We start from the raw sequence: 18,908 nt of genomic DNA, 5'->3' as shown, positions 1-18,908 counted from the left end.
CCATTGTGGCATAACAGGAATTCCTAAAGCGCCACAATGGTCAAAAAAATATAACACAAAAAAGAAAAAAAACAAAATAACAATTAAACATAAACATAAATACATCCATATTTATGTATGCACGTACATACATACATATTAAACCAACTTCATATCTGGTTATGTCTGACCTATTTCGGAATGGGTGTGAATCGTTTTTATGTTAATTCACCAAAAAATTCACCTCTTGCATATAATTTTATTATTTTGTGTTTGAAATGTACATATGTATACATATATATATATATATATATATATATATATATATATATATATATATATATATATATATATATATATATATATATATATATATATATATATATATATATATATATATATATATATATATATATATATATATATATATATATATATATATATATATATATATATATATGTATGTATGTATTATGTATTATGCACATATGTATATAGGTATTATATTAAATTTTTCGCAGTTCATCGAATTTCATTATAAAATATTTTTAATGTTCTACAAATGAAAATCTATTTATTTTCGTGCAAATCTTTCTTAAACATGCTTTTTTGCTTTGGCAGGGTAGGTAGATATATTTTGTGTTTCTATTTAAGTATTACTGTATGTACTGCTGGTCAGATTTAGATATTTTTTTTATCAGAGTTTGCAAATTTATCTGATTTCATTGTTGTTCATAGTTCCTTATCACTATCCTAACGACTATGCGACCACTATTTGAATATGATTTCAAATTCATAATCTATAAATTTATATATCCACACGGTTAATACCACTCAGGGGCAACCCGTATTGGCATCATGGGAAATATTTAATTTAATATAATAAAAATAAATATAATGGATTGTTTTTATTTTTTTGTTTTATGTGTTTTCAACTTCTTCATTGCGTATTTTATTCACCCAGGACGTTATCAATCATCTTAATATGTAAATGTGCCATATTTTGTTCAACGTATTATATTTATGTGTAGGCATTTAAGCATGCATCTTTTTCAGAACTCCCACGTCCTTGGCCATAAGATAACCGTTACAGTTATTTTTTTAATGTGAATTTCTTTAATATATCAGTGAAAGTGATATTATTTGAAGGCGCAATATACCTGTCCACCTAACAAGTATCTGGAATAGGTTTCAGAATATTTTTGATTTATATACACATATTTATATATTAGCCAGCAGTTTGGCTTAATGGTAGCGTATATATTTAGCACCACTGAGGTCGAAGGCTCGTCAAACTGCTGGTTAGGTTTGGGGGTCTTGTGACTCCAAATCGATCGTTTCTCTATCAGACTTTTCCAATTTTATCTGATCATTGTTGAAACGGTTCCTGAAAATTGGTATTAGATCATTTCCTGTTGTCACAAAATCTGTGTGTATAATTTGTAAAAATTATGCACAGTAATCTGAAATATATAGATATCTCTATAATTTCGTGTTTATTATATGTATAAAAATTGTAATAATAATTGTCCACAAAAATCTAAAAATAATCCATAGATGTCTCTATGATTATTATTTCTGTACTGATTAATTGTTATATGCTATATATTCTGATTGTATATGTATTATTGTATTTCTGACCGTTATCGTACACTCGTCGCATTGGAGCGATCTGTAATGACGAGTGTATATTGATTGTAACAATAAAAAAAAAAAAAAAAAAAATATGTTCGTATGTACATATGTACATATATGTATGTAGACTCATACCTATACAGTATACATACATTAATTACACAAACCTTTGGGTTTGAAACAGACACGTACATGCTGAGTGGTATTGAAATATTGTCAACAATTCACCGTGTCTCTGATAAATCAACGTTAGCACGGTCGATTGTACCGGTTGCGGTTTCGGTGAATGGCGTCAGTGCGTGACCGCAGAATCTGCTGCCAAATTTAATTGTGTTTCCCGGTTGCCCCCCTCGTTCCCAATTTATGTGAGTGTATCTACCCTATGTATCTGTATATATTATTATTTGGTAGGGACTTCGTCCCAAAAAGGACTCCGGGGATCTATTGAATTAGCACTAGCTGCTGCCACGCGCCTATTAATAGAGGACTTTGAAAAAGGAGCTAGCTCCGCTCCTGCCATCAAAAGAAACTTTCGCGAAGACTTCTGGATTGGGTTTTCTGCTTCAGTGTATAAGTATTGTTACGTACGCTGCGGATTGAGCGAATTGCACTTAGACCAACGGATATCTGTTATCGGGATAACTAATTGCATTCACTTTCTTCCAAGGATTATATCTGGACTCTAAGTGCATTTAGGCTAAACAATGACCGTTATTAGTTATTTCTCAGAATCGGTACGGGGAGACCCAATGTCGTGGAAATACATATCCGAATACGTGACTATACAACAGGTAAACAGATTAGGCGTCCTGAGAGATCTACCCTTTATAAGGCGGTACGTAGGCGATATCATGTCATTCTGGACGGAGCACTCACAGTACGTGTATCTCCATAATCATCAATAAATGATATGAAACGACTGTTGGCCTTTTACTTGGATCCTCCACCCACCCCTACGCAACAGTATATTTATTTATTTTATACTGGTAGTTTTACACGGCTTCGCTCGGTATTTGTAATATAACCCGCTTAAACATGGCTAATCCAATAGTAAACATTTTATTTAATTTATTTTAATAGTTTTTATTTTATTTAAATTTATTTGAATATTCATTTGTTTTTTTATAAAATTTAGCGTCACGGATTCTACGAACCAACGATAGCTACGTACATACAAAGTCTCTTTCGAAATTATATATTGGACTAGTGGTTTTACCCGGCTTCGCTTGGTATTTGTAATATAAACAGCTTAAACATGGCAAAACAATCTAACAGTAAATCTTTATTTGTTTTTTTATTAAATTTTTTTTAATCAAGAAAAATAATATTTAACGATATCGATATCGTCGTCATAGAAACTTTGATTTGTTTTCGATGTTCCCGCAAACCTTACATAAATACATAATTACAAAGTCTCTTTCGAAATTATATATTAGATAACGTAAATATTTTGTGATCTTTGTGATTTCAACTATTCAAAATTAAGCGATATAATTCGCTTTTTGAATGATTATTTTTAATGTCTATTTTATGCTAAAACATATTAAACTTGAAACAATATTTTTTAAGTAATTATTAAAACTTCTCAACTTTGTTAAAAATGATTTAATTTAGACAATTTCATTTTGCTTGAGTGATCTAACAGTGTGATCCAAATTTGTTTAGTTATCCTCGACGATTATGATCTAATATATAATTTCGAAAGAGACTTTGTATATATATGTATATATTAGGTTTGGGCGTGAGCATCGAAGACAAATCAAAGTTTCTATGACGACGATATCGATGTCGTTGAATATTATTTTATTTCGATTGAAATAAATTTAATAAATCAATGAAATAAATCTAATACAATATTCTTGTTTTTTTTTTTAATATGATTTATCATTTTATTATTGTATTATAGTTGTTTGCTCGCATATATACAATGTACATAATCTAATATTTGTATACTCAAAGAGCATCTTTCAAATTAATAGGTCTGTGTGTGTTGAAAATACTGCCGGATTTCTTCTCGGATAATATCTGCGGTGAAAAGTAAATGGATTTTCATTTAATTAAAGTAAATTATTTGCTACGATCGTTGTAATGGTCGGCAATACTGGGCGTTTATATAAATATTGTCGGTAATAAATGGCTGGAAAAACCTGTGAGACCACTGAATCACCCAAAATGCAATAAGGCTGTCAGGTCACGCTCCACCATTGTCATCAATCTTCAAGAGTGCCACTGACACAGTTCAGCAGTCCTCCAACTATTACTTCTTTTTTTCTCTCGTCTATCTCATATCCTCCCTCTCGTTCTCATTTCTCTTTTACTCGGTCACATTCGATTGCATAGTATCCGCATACTCATATGTATACATACATACATATATGTACGTATAATCGACAGCAGGCAGTATTTAAGTTTTACGTGTGGGCAGGAAGTGCTTTGTAAGATCCAATCAGGCCTCTGTAGCAATCTGATTAGACGCGTGTGGGCTTTGTTAACTTGTGCGAGACTTTCCTTCGCTGCCATAATGAGCTCCAATGGGGAAAACCATTCGAGGGTCTTATTTTCGATGGAGATGGATTCGATCCCGTGTTTGCGCCTTCAATTTAATTTAAATTGAAAGACAGTTCTTTTGTTTACTTTTACTCAAAAAAGCAGCGGTTAAATTGTTTGAAATTTGTATATGTACATATTTCAGAAAGCATACTTACATATAATATCTTGGTTTGTATAAATTTATGCCATGACCCATTTCAAAATTGTTCTAGGACAATGTGCTTTTGCTTGTTTGTTTTTCAGTTTGATTTTTCTTCCTTTGCCGAATGTATGTAATTGAATAACAGCATCCAAATAAAAGGCTCCATTGGTATAATTCAATCGGGACCGCTAATGTCATACAACGGTACAATAAAATAGTTATGAAACGACAAAGTTACAACGCAACAGCCGATATAAGATTTTATCTGACCGCGTGTGTGCGTCGTGAGTGTCGTATATCTATGTAGTGCGTGTGTTTGTATGTTTGTGTAAACAAGGGATGATCCTTAAGTAGAAACGGGATTCTAGGCCATTAGCCCTGGAGATGGAAAAGGGATGAAATTACCAAATTTTATTAAAACCTACCCTCGACTACCTAAACAACAGATAAATTCGATAGGGCGTGCGTCAAAAATTTTCCGACGCGCAATAAAAGTCGCCTTGACGAAACTCTCAACCTTAACGGGAAAAATCCCTCACCAGCAAAGGCGTATGAATAAAAGAACGGCCACGTTTTTCGGGAATCGGTCGACCACTCCCGGGAATTTGCATTTGAATGAGAAAATAAATGACCGACGCCTACGCCCGTTGAAAGTTACTTTGAATTTTTCCTTGGGTTTTAGCGTAAATTATAAAAGAAAAAATCGGTTAAGAATGTCTCTCATAACGAATTGATTAATATTCTCTTATGTTAATACCTCATACGGATCTAAGAATATAAATCAATGCCCATTTAGACTTTTACTTTCATCGAGTACAAAATAAGTATTTATTTCTATAAATAAAACAATGCCTATGTACTTATTCATTTCATTTCGAAGAGCTTTCTATTTACTCGATACGGTTAATGAGGATGGTGAAGGCAGGCCGTCCATAATAAAAAAAAATGGATTCATAAAAAATGAAAAGCCCAAGAGATGAATGAAAATTAAAAACCCGGGAAATTTCTCGGTTTATGCACGAATGCGCTCGGTTGTGGAATAAAGCCAACGCTAGTAAAGGCATTGAGATTTCCTCTAATTTATTTGCGTCGAAATTAATATTTTCCTCTAGTGAAATAAATTTAGAATACTATTGAAATTGGTCATTAACTTATTAAATTGTGGTTTATTTATCATACATTATCGTGTTTTTTTTTTTTGGGCGTCATATCTTTAATATGAAGTAAATATATAAAATTCTTGATAAAGTTTGACGAGTGTTGAACACATAAAGTTTATATGTACATATATAATATTATGTATAGGAAGTGTCTATTTTTTCCATTATTTTAAATGTTTAATATCTAAACGGTAACATTAAATTCTAATATTTTATCAATATCGTGTTAGGAAAAAATATATGCTGAAATTTTTCCTTTAGTAAAAGTAAAATTTATTTCCTAATTTTCCTCAAAGACATATGTACATTATATGCTTAGGTTGGACGCACTCGATTTTCATATGATATATATTTAATTGTATGCACACTTTTCGTACACCCCTACTCGAGGGAATATACCATGTTTGAAAAATTATTTTATTACTCTTATGTTATAAAATATTCTCACCTGGGGATAAATTTATCAAATTCGCAGATCTTTCAGTAAAAATGAGTTTATATAAAAGGGGACAGTCAATCCAATAGTAGAACTTAGTAAGATAAAATGATTATGTGTAAATTTGACAGTATGAAAAATTAAGGAATTAAAAGTGTCTTATAAAATTTAAATATTATTTTACATTTTCATCTAAATGCAATGAATTTGAATTTGATGTTATAATTTAAAATTTCAAAAGGCAGCCTAACATTCATAAACACATGTATCATACATTTAATGTAATATTGTACACAAGTTTATTTTGTTGACGGTCCAAGATGTACAAGTGTTATCCTTGCATACATAATACTAGAATTAGGCTGATCTAATTTATTATAATTTTCGGCGACGCAACGGGTGAAATTTTCACATTAAGATAACGGTTAATTAGGGACGCCTTTGGGTTCAACCTACAAACAAGCCTACCAGAGATCGCCAACCCTGTCACTTACGAATACCACGTATTACATTGGTTTACTCAATCTCACTTACATTTGTTGTACACCCTTTCAGTTTTTTTTTTTCCTTTTTTCTTCGTTATACAGTTTTTCGCACGCCCTGTACTGTCCACCAAGGTTTCAAAGGCCGTTTGTTATATTTTCCGATATATAAGATTCCCAAGAGTCAATATAAAAGCACTTAAGTCCGTACGCAAAGGAAAGGTTTCTTAATGTGTATACTTGTTTTGGGCTTTCATGTTAAATATGTTATATTTTTCTGTGTACCTTCTTTTGAATAATCTTGAATATTTTTAGTTCGTCTTTGGTTATTTATAATTTAATAAAAATTTACTTCTATATGAGTCAAGCGTTGTACCTTATCATTATTATTCATATATAATGTTCCTTTATTTATTCATAGATATAAAATCCAACTTGAAATTCTTTAAAGCTATTTTAATGTAGTGCGCTTTTTGTCTGTTGTGAGTCTATCAAGGATATAATAAAAGTTTTATTATAAATTTTTCAGAAATTTAATTTTTTTTTATTCTTTCATGTACGTAATTTTTATTAGATGCCACTATTTCGCGAGTGGTTTCTCTGAAAATCTAATGCGGTTGTACACAGTTGGAATGTTCAACTACCATAAAACCCATAAAAACCCGATTCAACCGCTACGTTAACCCTAAAGTTTAGACGTACGTGATAACGACTCGGCAGTATGTCCTGTTAATCTTTAGAGACGTCAACGTTCTTAATATTTTAACTAGCATTCGCATAGATGTTATGCTGCTTGTTAACCAGTCATAGTTACGTAGAGTAACTGTATTATGTTTTTTTACTAATATAATGATGATATTCGTGGTGTAATTCTTGTATAAGTATCTTTAATCTAACAAGGATATAAATAAATATACACATGTGTGCATCTAATACTTCTACGAGCAGAACTTTATATGTGAAATTTTCTACTATACTGTTTTCCGATATATTTTTCTTCGTCTTCGCAAAAAAATACGGGCTCAATTTTTTATAGTATTTTTTGGTCTATCTAATCCTCGTCTTCATTTTCATCACATTTTCCGCTGCAAACGGTGGATGGTTTTTTATTATCATTTTGAATTATGGAAAACGCTCACTCTTAATGAAATATCCATTATTTTTGAACGCTTCTCCGTGAAAGTTTTATTTTTCTATCATTTAAATTGAATTTCATTTATTGTTTTATAATGTTCTTTTGTGATTCTCATTTGAATAAGTTTATTTTAAGCGATGGTTGAATTGCGTATGAATTTACAGACTTGATAGAGAACAAAATTAATAAGCAGCAAAGTTGTAACTCTCCCGCAACCCCTTGTATTTGAAATTTTTCATTCTGAGTATTCTGAAATTGAAAAACCCATTGGAACCAACGAAGGACTTTTTATATTATCTTCTCTGGACCGCTTATTAAAAACTTTTCAATTTTTACATACATACATACATCATTTATCTTTTATTCACATTAAAAATTACAGATAGTAAAATAGTGAAAAACATCGCATGTTATACAATGTGCATTAATTATTATATAATTTTTTTACTTTATCTACATATGTATGTACGTAGTGCATTCTTTTTTGAATTTGAATTCAATTATCTCCCAAACCACTAACTGAATCGGGCAGAATTTTTTTTACGTATAATAGATATAATAATCTTTATAACCTTATATTTTTAAATATTTTTATCTGACCCGGAAGTAGTACTTTTACTCTAGAGAATCGAGGTTTTTTTATGTTTTTCTCAGAAACCTTTTGGTTTCTTGAACTGAAATTTCATGTCTAGAAGTTTAAGCTTAATACAAAGTTAATTTAGTAAGCATCCGTCAACCGGAAGTGGCAGTTTACTCTTGTTCGATTTTTCTTCCATTATTTTTTTCGACCCCATTTCGACATGTGTGCTCGTCACGAAAAAAATAATTCTTGTATCAATGTGATGAAAATAAAAAAAATGATTAAATTTTATAAACCGGAAGTGGGATTTTTTTCTCTTAGAAAGGTCAAAAATTTTGTGACCACTACTCTGTCCACACCCCTGCACGTAGTAAGCTGAAAAATTATATTTCTATTCTTTATGTACTAACTTGGATCTGGTAGGATTTTGGTCAGAATTCGTAAACCGGAAGTAGTATTTTTTTTTTTTTTTTTTTTAAAACAATATTTCATTATTTTAATTTGACCTTTTAAACTATTTTTATTTTCTTGATATTTAATGAGTATTACTGATGGTGATTTTAAGTAACCAAAAAAATTTGAACAAAATCTGACACCCGGAAGTAGAACTTTTGTCTTGTGCAAGTTTCCATAAATTTGCGCTCAATTTGTATCGAAAATGCTGTCATAGCTATTAATATGTCATAATCTGTCTGTACGGTTCAATATCGAATTTTGTTTTGTAACCTTCTCATGTTCTTCAAATACATAGATAAAGTCATGGGTTGGTCACACCCGAATTTTTTTATTTCATGTCATTTCTTTTTATGTTCAAGTAGAAATAATTTATTTTCGTTTAATTTCCCATTATATGTATGTATGTAGATAGATCCATTTTTCGACGATCGAATCTAGTGATTCTTATTTCATGTTAAAAATATTATTTTCCATAACCAACCATTATAAAAGCACTTAATTAGAGAAGTTGACATTTTTAACTATTCTCATATGAAATTTATTTCACTCGTTCAACCCTTTCAACCTGAATTTGTTAAGTCTGACAGATGGCTGGTTGTATTTTGCTCTCTCAATACGAGTCTATATATTATGCTGGCTAATTTTGAAAATTTCACTGTTCTAAAAAAACGTAACTCTTTCTCTGGCCGACACTTTTATGCGCGCACGATAACTTTCAGCGCTCTGCGCATGTATACGCACTCCCTAATATGCTACAATCGTATATCACAAACCAACACACTCACGCCCGTTCAAATTCGGTCATAATACGTGATCTTTTTGCGGACTCCTAACGACATGGTCTTTTTATGAATGGGGGAGGATCGTCAGGGAGGGTCGTTCGGCTCTCTGAACCTGGGCGTTCTCTCTCTTCAGCTCGAATGCGTTCGCATAAATTGTTCCCTTTTGTGAAAACAAAACTACAATGCGGACGAGATTGGCGAACGTATTTCAATGAACTTCCATTTTTTTATGGTTTTATTATATAATATTTTGTGTGAGATGTTTTCGGACTTTGTTATTTTAAAATCTTAAGAGGCGAGGGCGTGTCATCGAATGAAATGACTTTTAGTGGTTTTTTTATAGTTTCCTTTTGGTTTTTCGCATCAAGTAGGGAATAAATGGGTTAAAGCTCCGGGTAAACTCATTAACGTTATCGAACTTTTTAAACTTTCCCTCAAATACATATTTAAATTTTTTTCTAGGGAAAAAACGTTCATTAATTTCTTTTAGTAAACATAAATAAAGATGAATTATTTTTAAATAAATAATTTTTTTTTTTAATAAACTCAATTTAAATTTAGTCCTCAATTTCAGTATATTTTTTAGTGTCGTGAAATTATTCAGACGTGATAAATAATTTTCAATATTTGATGTCCACTTTCAATTTTCTTTTTTTCATTTTACTGATTATGACGTTTAATAACTGCTGTCATTTAAATTGAAGTTACCTTTATCATATTTATGAACCATAAATATTATATTATCTATGCTCGAAAATTTTACTTCTTCGAAACAATCAATTTTTACTTCATCGGTATTTATTATACGTACCTATGACTCGTCTCTCGACGCTCCGTGAGAACGGACGTGCCGAAGACCTACTCTCTGTGCGAGCGCTCATAATACAGCGATACGCCATACCGTCAAAAAACCCACACCTTTTAACATACACAACAAACACCCCCCACAAAACGAACACCAAAAGAACACATGTTGGCACCATGCGAGGATCCAACCTGAAAAAGCGAATTAAGAAGACACTGATAACTACAACCGAAGCTCCTCAACCAGGCTGCTCTCAGACCGCTCAGATGGAGACCGAGTGGCAGTTTCCAAAACATACGACAAAGAACGTGAAAGATGTTGCTCCTGAATTTAAAATTCAGGAGAAAAACAAATTTGAAGGGCTCTTGGAAGTTTCCGATGTCCCCAGAAGCGGTGGAAGAATCCCGCCCATCATCATGACAGCTACTGGCACTCACGGCAGCATGATCGAGTCGATCAAGAAGTTTATAAAAGACTTCACAATGACTTACATTGGTCAAAATAATGTCAAGATACAATGTAAAAGTCTTGAAGACTTTAAAAAACTTCGGGATGGTTTGACACCAGACCGACAATTCCATACCTTTTCCAGGAAGGAGGAAAAGGAAATAAAAAGTGTCGTACGTGGCTTGCCGAAATTGCCGGAAGCTGATATTAAAGATGACATCATCAGACAGGGATTCCCTGTAACCAAAGTCATACAGATGAAGACGAAGGAGCCTAGGAGCAACGCCACCGAGCTATACTTGGTGTTCTTCGAGCCATCGGTATCGGCAAAGAAGATTAAAGAAATCCGGTACATCTGTTACACAAAGGTCAGTGTCGTTAAATATACTAGTAAATCACAAAATATTACTCAATGTTTCAGATGCCAAGAATATGGACACGCTGCGAAAAACTGCAATCGGCAGGCCAAGTGCGTCAAATGTGCCGGCACTCACCTCACCGCACAATGCAATCAAGGAATAGTTACCCCTGCTGTCTGCTCAGGCTGTTCAGGATCTCACCCCGCTAACTTCAAAGACTGTCCAAAAAGACAGAGCTATCTGAAAATGCTGGAATCGAGGAAGAATCGAGCATCAATTGTCAAAGCCAACCCTTGGAAACTCCCAGTGGCGCAGCCACAAAATATCCCGGTCGTTAACGATCATAACTTCCCAAAGCTACCGACCATTAAAACTCCTTCACCAAATATCCCAAATATCCCTAAAAAACCCCACCAACCAACCAATCCCAACATTCAACCAACAACAGACCTAACTTCCATGGCGTCTATGACGAAGATGTTGAAGATCCTCCAGGAGATTCGTGCCAAGGCCAGCGGTTGCACCGACAAACTAGAGCTGGCACTCATGCTTGTCGAATATCTCGATGTCTTTGATTAACGGGAGGCGCCTGAACATTCTAGCTTGGAATGCTCGTGGACTTAAGAATAAGATTGACGAACTAGAGTCGGCGATCGGTGAGTACTGTGTTGACATAGTTTTAATCTCCGAGACCTTCTTAAAACCTCATATCCGTATTAACCTACCTAACTTTAACTGCTATCGCGAAGACCGAGAACAGCATGGAGGGGGAGTTGCCATTTTTATAAAATCGTCAATAAAACATTCTCGCGTAATAACTCCGCCACTAAAAAATTTAGAACTAACCGCCATCGAACTAACAATTAACAACACCCGTCACATAGTAGCATCCGCTTACAATCCTCCCCAAAAACGATTATTGGCATCCGATCTTAACAAAATATTTAACATTGGTAGTTCGGTAGTGGTAGCTGGTGACTTTAATGCCAAACATCCGTTATGGAGTTGCGTAAACACTGACCAACAAGGCACAACTCTTTTTAAATACATTCAACTAACAGATACAATCTTACTTCATCCGGATACATACACACACTATCCCACAAATAACTCACAACCATCTACACTAGATCTTGTCCTCGTCAAGAACTGCCCAAAAATATCGACACCAAATGCCCTTCAAACCCTGTCGTCTGATCATCTCCCGATAATCTTCTCAATCGACGGGAAACCCGAGGAAATCATCAAGCATAGTTGGGATTACGGGAGAGCTAACTGGCGAGAGTTCAAGTCGTACATAAATGACCAAACCATTCTAACTTCTACCACACTCACAAACAAAACCGAAATCGACAGCTCCATAATACACCTAACGGAATCAATAACTCGATCCAAACACCTTCACATACCTAAGACACAATACATTGAACACAAATTAGAGATAACTGACTTTGTTGCAAATCTAATTAAAAGTAAAAATAAACTCCGTAAAATTTGGCAAACATCAAAAAATCCAGCATTGAAAACATTAATTAATAAGCTCACATATCAAATTAAAATTAGAATCAAAGAAATCAAAAATGAAGCTTGGTCTAAAAAATTAGAAAAATTGAGCTCAGTTGATGGCTCTCTATGGAAATTAGCTAAAGCGATTCGCAGGACAAAAAACTCGATTCCTCCATTAGATGATGCAGGAATCTCAGTGACGCGTGATTGCGACAAAGCAGAACTATTATCAAAATCCTTCCAAAAACATCACACACTCACACAACATTACAATCACATACCAACGCATAATAAAGTCAACCGGTCCATTAAAATCATCACAAAAACTCCCACTAACAGTACTAAAAATATAAAATTGGTGCATCCGTGTGAAATCCAAAATATAATACGTAATTTAAAAAATAAAAAGGCACCTGGGCGAGATTCAATAGATAACATCACAATCAAACAACTTCCATTTAAAGCTTTAGTCTCACTATCTAAAATATTCAACGCATGTTTACTCATAGAAAAGGCCTTCGACACGGTTTGGCACGATGAACTCATTCATAAGCTCCTTATTAACAAAATACCAAACTACCTAATTCTCATCATCAAATCGTACTTAACTCGTAGAAAGCTAGTGGTTAGCGTAAATAATGAATTATCGTCTCCAAAAATAATCGCAGCTGGCGTTCCGCAGGGGAGCTTGCTTGGCCCACTCTTGTTCTCCATATATATAAATGACATACCTATTCCAAAAAACTGTCACATAGCCCTATATGCAGATGATACAGCTTGCTTCACAAGTAGCAAAAAACCAGACACTATTCTTAAAAATCTTGAATTTGCAATTAAAACAATGACTGAACACTTCACTAAGTGGAAAATTCAAATTAATCAAACCAAAACAGACGCCATATTCTTTAGTGTTAGAAAACATAAGCCAAGTTCAGATCTGAAAATCCCCTCTGGAGAAAGTCTGAAATGGCAGTCAGTAATAAAATATTTAGGAGTAACGTTTGATAAAAGAATGAGATGGGCACCTCACATTGAGGCAGCGAAATGCAAGGCGATGCGGGGTATATCCTCAATATATCCAATATTTAATCGCCATAGTTCTTTATCAACGCTAAATAAAATAAAATTATATCGCGCGCTCATATTACCATTATTAACCTATGCTTCACCTGTATGGAATAACGCCTCGAATACTAACCTTTCCAAGCTCCAAGTAATACAAAATAAATCCCTTAAAATAATTTATAATACACCCATATATACTAACCTGAAAAAACTGCATGCTATATATAATATTCCGTTTGTTACAGACATTACTAACAAACTAACCAGTAGATTCTATGAAAGAATCACTAACAACCATACTAACACACTTGTGAAGAGTCTCGGTGATTACAACAAAATGTCTATACCCTTCAGGTATAAACACAGATTACCTAAACACAATCTGCTTTAGGTCATCGCCTTTAGATATTCTTTAATTAATATTATGTATTAAATGTATTATGAACATTTATAAGGATTGTAAATAGGTTTTTGAGCTCTTTTTCCTATTATGCTTTAGATTAACATTAGAATAATATAATACTGTGATTACTAACCAAATTAAATTAAAATTGTAAAATAGAAAATGATCAGTAGATCAGTAGCTATTAAAATAGATATAAGATGTATTGTGAACATAATTTCGTAATAATAAAAAGCATTTAAAAATCAAAAATCAAAATACGTACCTATAAATAATATAATACTATAATAAAACATATGCGATGTATGTATGTTTGTGGATATGTGGCGGACGCGTCGACCAATAAGAAGATTTCGAAAAAACAAATTTTAGAATGCCAGGAGTATGTACATATATGTTGTGACTAGAGATATTTAATAAAATAAATACACGCAAACGAGGTGCCCAACTAATCAGCGTGAAGTGGTCCACGTGGACTAAATCGTTTGACCAATTAGAGCAACGATGATACATTCAGACCAATGGGTGCATTTTAAGCATCCGCTATAGAGATGTGGCGTGAAGACCGATCGTGCCGAGGAGACGCGGGAAAGCGGGGTAGCGGTGAAGTGAGGGGGGTAGAGTGCGTCTGACATATGTTCCTGATATTGAGCACCTGACTTGGAACAGTTGACGTCAGCGTCAGATGCGCTGCACGGGAGCGTACACACATACAAACATCCACGAAGACACACGCACACATTCATTCATCATTTCGAACGCGTGAACGGGTTGGATCGGCGAGCGTCTAATGCGCGCACTCAACATTTTACTATTAATACGTGCGCGTGTCTATAAATTACCTTACATTATATTTATATATATAACATATAACTTTATTTTAATTCGTGTATCAATTCCTTTCCAAAACCACTCGTTCAAATCAACGGGCACAACGCTAGTACATACATAAATATGTATATCCCTATACAAATGTACATATGTATATTTATTATATTTATTAACATATATTCATCGATATTTTCTAATATTATATACAATACATCGGAATATTCCTTTTGGGAATGTCTGAGTATAATTCCCTTGAACTTCTCATTCATTCGTTTAGTTTTCCAGCTTTACGTGCTACTATGTCATTCCTGTCGTTGCTCGAACAGTTGAGACTTTATGTCGCTAGTAGTTATGTGCGTAGTAGGTAACATCATTTGATGGTTCAACTTCTTGCCCGCACAGTTCTTTATCAGATGGCTCCCATTCCCAGAGCTATCCGACTTCGAAATGAAATAGTTGCTGCCGTGCCTGAATGTGATATTTTCCACCTCAATGAGTATTTTAACCAATTTAATTAATCTTAGATTATTTTAACCAATTTGTCTGGTAGCCTGTGCTCCTCATTATTTTCATAATTGAATATGATGTTTTATTGAATTTTGATCTTGTCTCTTCCATTCGGACTTCACGGAGATGTTTTGTATTCACGGCTGGTTCTAGTTGTACATATTCACATATACAAAACATTCCCGATTTTTCTCCTCACATTTAACTATTATTATATATTTGGTGACTACTTACATTATTGTTTGAACTTTTGCTGGTATTGTATTTATATAAGTATTATGTATAAATATGTATTTTTTCTGTATAATTACATAATTTTTCTGTGTCATATTTTCGACCATTGTGGCGCATTAGGAATTTCTATTTTGCCACAATGGTTCAAATTGTAAATAAATAAAGAAATATGTATATATTTCATCTCATATTTCAATGCTGGAATTTTCCTGCAATTTGTTTATAATCCTATCGATTTCGTTTATATGTGTGAATATATAAATCGTACTCTTTATTTCCTCTAACCCTATAAATCGTATCGTTTTTTCTATTTCTAAACATGGAGTAGGTTGCCGTGTAGAGAAAAACTGCTCGACGTATAAATGTCCCCATGATCCAGGACAATTGATTCGCTCCCACGGGAAGAGTTTTCCTCCACAACACATATAAGTTACATCTAAATTTTATATACTGTGTTACGTTTTTGTCCTGCGTGAATCCCAGGTCGTATAAACAATGCGAGTTTGAGCTCTCCGTCTTGTAAATAACATCCGTATGAATGAAATAGTATTTTCGCATTGCTTTACAAATGAGAAATCTTAACGAATGTTTAAATTCTCGTTTTCGAGGTACGCAGCGAGAGTCACGTCGTTCAATTTTGTCGTTTGAGGGCACGCCCTTTGCGTGTAGATGCGGATGAGACACGCATGAGTTTCGTTAGGCCAAAAATTAAGCTCGACTCTCGAGCTTTGCCCGAAATCTCCTCTCGATGTCTAAAGCCAGAGGCTTACGGCAATTACAAGCCCTTTTCTGTGTCCCTAAAAATCCCTTGTAATATATTCTGAGCGTGTCCTTTACGCTATTGGCGCGCTCCGATTCGCACTGCCTACTCTGGTTATTTGAATTATTCATTTTTTTTTCATTTTTCAGACATACATTATACATATGTACATATATACGGGTTTTCGTATGACTTTGTGCGCGAATTTAGATGTGTAAATGGTAATTTTGGTTCTAAAATTGAGTTGTAACCTTCGGTGCGAATAATTTGAGACTTTCTTGGAAGCCAACGTTATTAAGTCGTTGACGAAATGCATTCATGAGTAAAAGCGTGGAAATGTTATTAGAACAATTTGTATGTTTACTACATACGAAGTTTATACCAGTGGTCCTAGATGTTCATAGTGTTCTGCATTATCTCTTCTTGCTTTCCAGTGTTGTTTGTTTTAAAATAATACGTAATGAATAAAACATGTATGTAGTTCACATTATAAATATCACCGAGTATACCGTCAAAACTTTCTCACATTTTGCAAAATGTATGTAATATGTACGAGAATAACCTTATTGCTTATATTCCGTTCAATTAATTTTTCTATGAAGTTATGCTAACAATTAAGTTATGTATGTACATATTTGTATATATGTATATATGTATGTACATATAATTGCATTCTATCCACAGTTTCAAATCTGTCACTTCATCTTGTTTCTTTTACTCCCCAAATATGACGAGTCGCTCCAGAATGTTCTCCTCTTGTCGCGTCATAATTATAAACAACAGATGAATTTGCCTTGTGATTATCGATTGACAACTTAAAGAAATTTAATCCGTCCCTTTAATTGTTCAACTTTCCACTAAATATATACAAAACACGAAACTTCTCTTAAGATAGATCTTGTTTGGAGATGTAGATTTCTATTCTTCAAAATTTAATCTTAGAAAATACATCTATTCAAATCAAAAGTTTTCTATGTAGTATTGTTCTAGATTATAATATTTGTTCCTGAAGCATTGTAAGTTATTTTATGAAAAATTGCTTGTTTGTTTACCCTCAAGTCTTTGTCTCTCGACTGGTAAAATAATTATTTTAGCGACAGATTGAGAATTTCAGATTAGGCTAAGAAACTTCATTAAAACGCTAATAATTGGCGGCAACCCCTCCAGCCAGCCGAACAAGAAATATTATCTGGTGACGATGATGAGGAATCGGGGGATGCGACGTGCGAGAGGTTCAGCATAAAAGCCTCAGCTAACTTCATGGATAAGTTTCTGAGTAATTTCCTGAGTTGGACCGAATTATCGAGCCCTCCCACACGCCAATCCCCCTCTCCCCTATCTACATTTTAAAGCGGTGTGTAAAATCGATATAATTTCCCGCACCAAGGCTTACGCGAATGAATTCCATGAAATTAACACGCATCTTCGTTTCAATTCGACAATATATGTACATACATAGATTGACTGAAAAAAATATTAATATTAAAAATATATTTTTGTTTTGTATATAAATACATTTATGTATGTATGCATGTAGTTTGGTATTTTTTTCCATAATCATCCTCATAGATTTACTTCGAGAAGTTACCGCGAAAGTTCGGGAAAACTCTCGACAGTGGCTTTTGCATCGATCAATACTTCTGCAGATCTCAGCGATTTGTCCGAGAACAAAACTTTTCGAGCTGAGTTTCGGAAAAGTCTATGAAATCCGGATTAATTAGTTGGAATCACGTCAAAGATCTGTATGTTGCAAGCGGCGCTAGTTATTATTCAACCTTGTCAAAAATGACAGCCTGTCGGAACTTCAAATATTTGAAAGTTTTAGTTCGCGTTTTGCTTTTGAAATGAAGGTGGGTTGAAATTTTGAAATAAAACCTTTCTAGCAATCAACGATTTAAACTCATTTTATATTTATTATTATATTAAAATTTTTAATTTAATTTTGGTTAATATAACAGAATTTTCAAATTTTGATGAAAACTTTGAATTTAATGGCCAGTCTCACGTCAATCATTTTTTGCCCAAATGTAAAATATAATCGTATTTACATATATTATAATACATATTTAGATATTTCCGATGCACTGACTTATTAAGTATTTTAATGTAAAAACTGATATCATTGCTTAAACGTTGTTTTTGGGGCTTTGAGTTTCGTTTCACATACTAAGTAGCCCAAACCTACCACAATTATATAAGTAATTTTTTAAACCGGATTTTAAGCTTTAATTAAAATTTGCACAATATATGTTTTAAAACTTCTAATCTAATATATAATTTCGAAAGAGATTTTGTATGTATGTATGTTTGGTTGGTTTGTAAAATCCGTGACGTTCAATTTAATAAAAAAAAAAATTCAAATAAAACTATTGAAATAAATTTAATAAAATGTTTACTATTAGTTTGCCCATGATTAAGCGGTTTATATTACAAATACGGAGCGAAGCCGGGTTAAAAAAATAGTATCTTATATTTTTATGTGTGTATTTGCATAGATACAAAAAGTGAGCTGCATTTTAAATATGATATATATGTACATATGTACATACATAGATACACGTTGTAAATGTATATAATATTTATGCTTAACTTCTGTGAGTACAAACGTGTGTTTCAGAAGTGAATTCTTACTCTGTATTCCTTACAAAGATTTG

The 18,908-nt window shown here is 33.2% G+C and overlaps 1 protein-coding gene across 1 annotated transcript in view; it reads left to right on the top strand.

Annotated features, from left to right (window-relative positions):
- CASK (peripheral plasma membrane protein CASK) overlaps positions 1-18,908 on the top strand; it is a 408,349-nt gene that overhangs the window by 245,217 nt on the left and 144,224 nt on the right. Inside the window, exon 13 of the mRNA XM_077429351.1 lies at positions 14,116-14,129. Coding sequence (XP_077285477.1) covers positions 14,116-14,129 — 14 coding nt within the window. The remainder of the gene's footprint in view (positions 1-14,115; positions 14,130-18,908) is intronic.

The sequence above is a fragment of the Arctopsyche grandis genome, chromosome 4 (assembly GCF_051622035.1).
Source record: "Arctopsyche grandis isolate Sample6627 chromosome 4, ASM5162203v2, whole genome shotgun sequence".
Taxonomy (NCBI): Eukaryota; Metazoa; Arthropoda; class Insecta; order Trichoptera; family Hydropsychidae; genus Arctopsyche; species Arctopsyche grandis.
The sequence above is the reverse complement of the archived record's forward strand: the minus strand, read 5'-3'. Positions and strand labels throughout refer to the sequence as shown.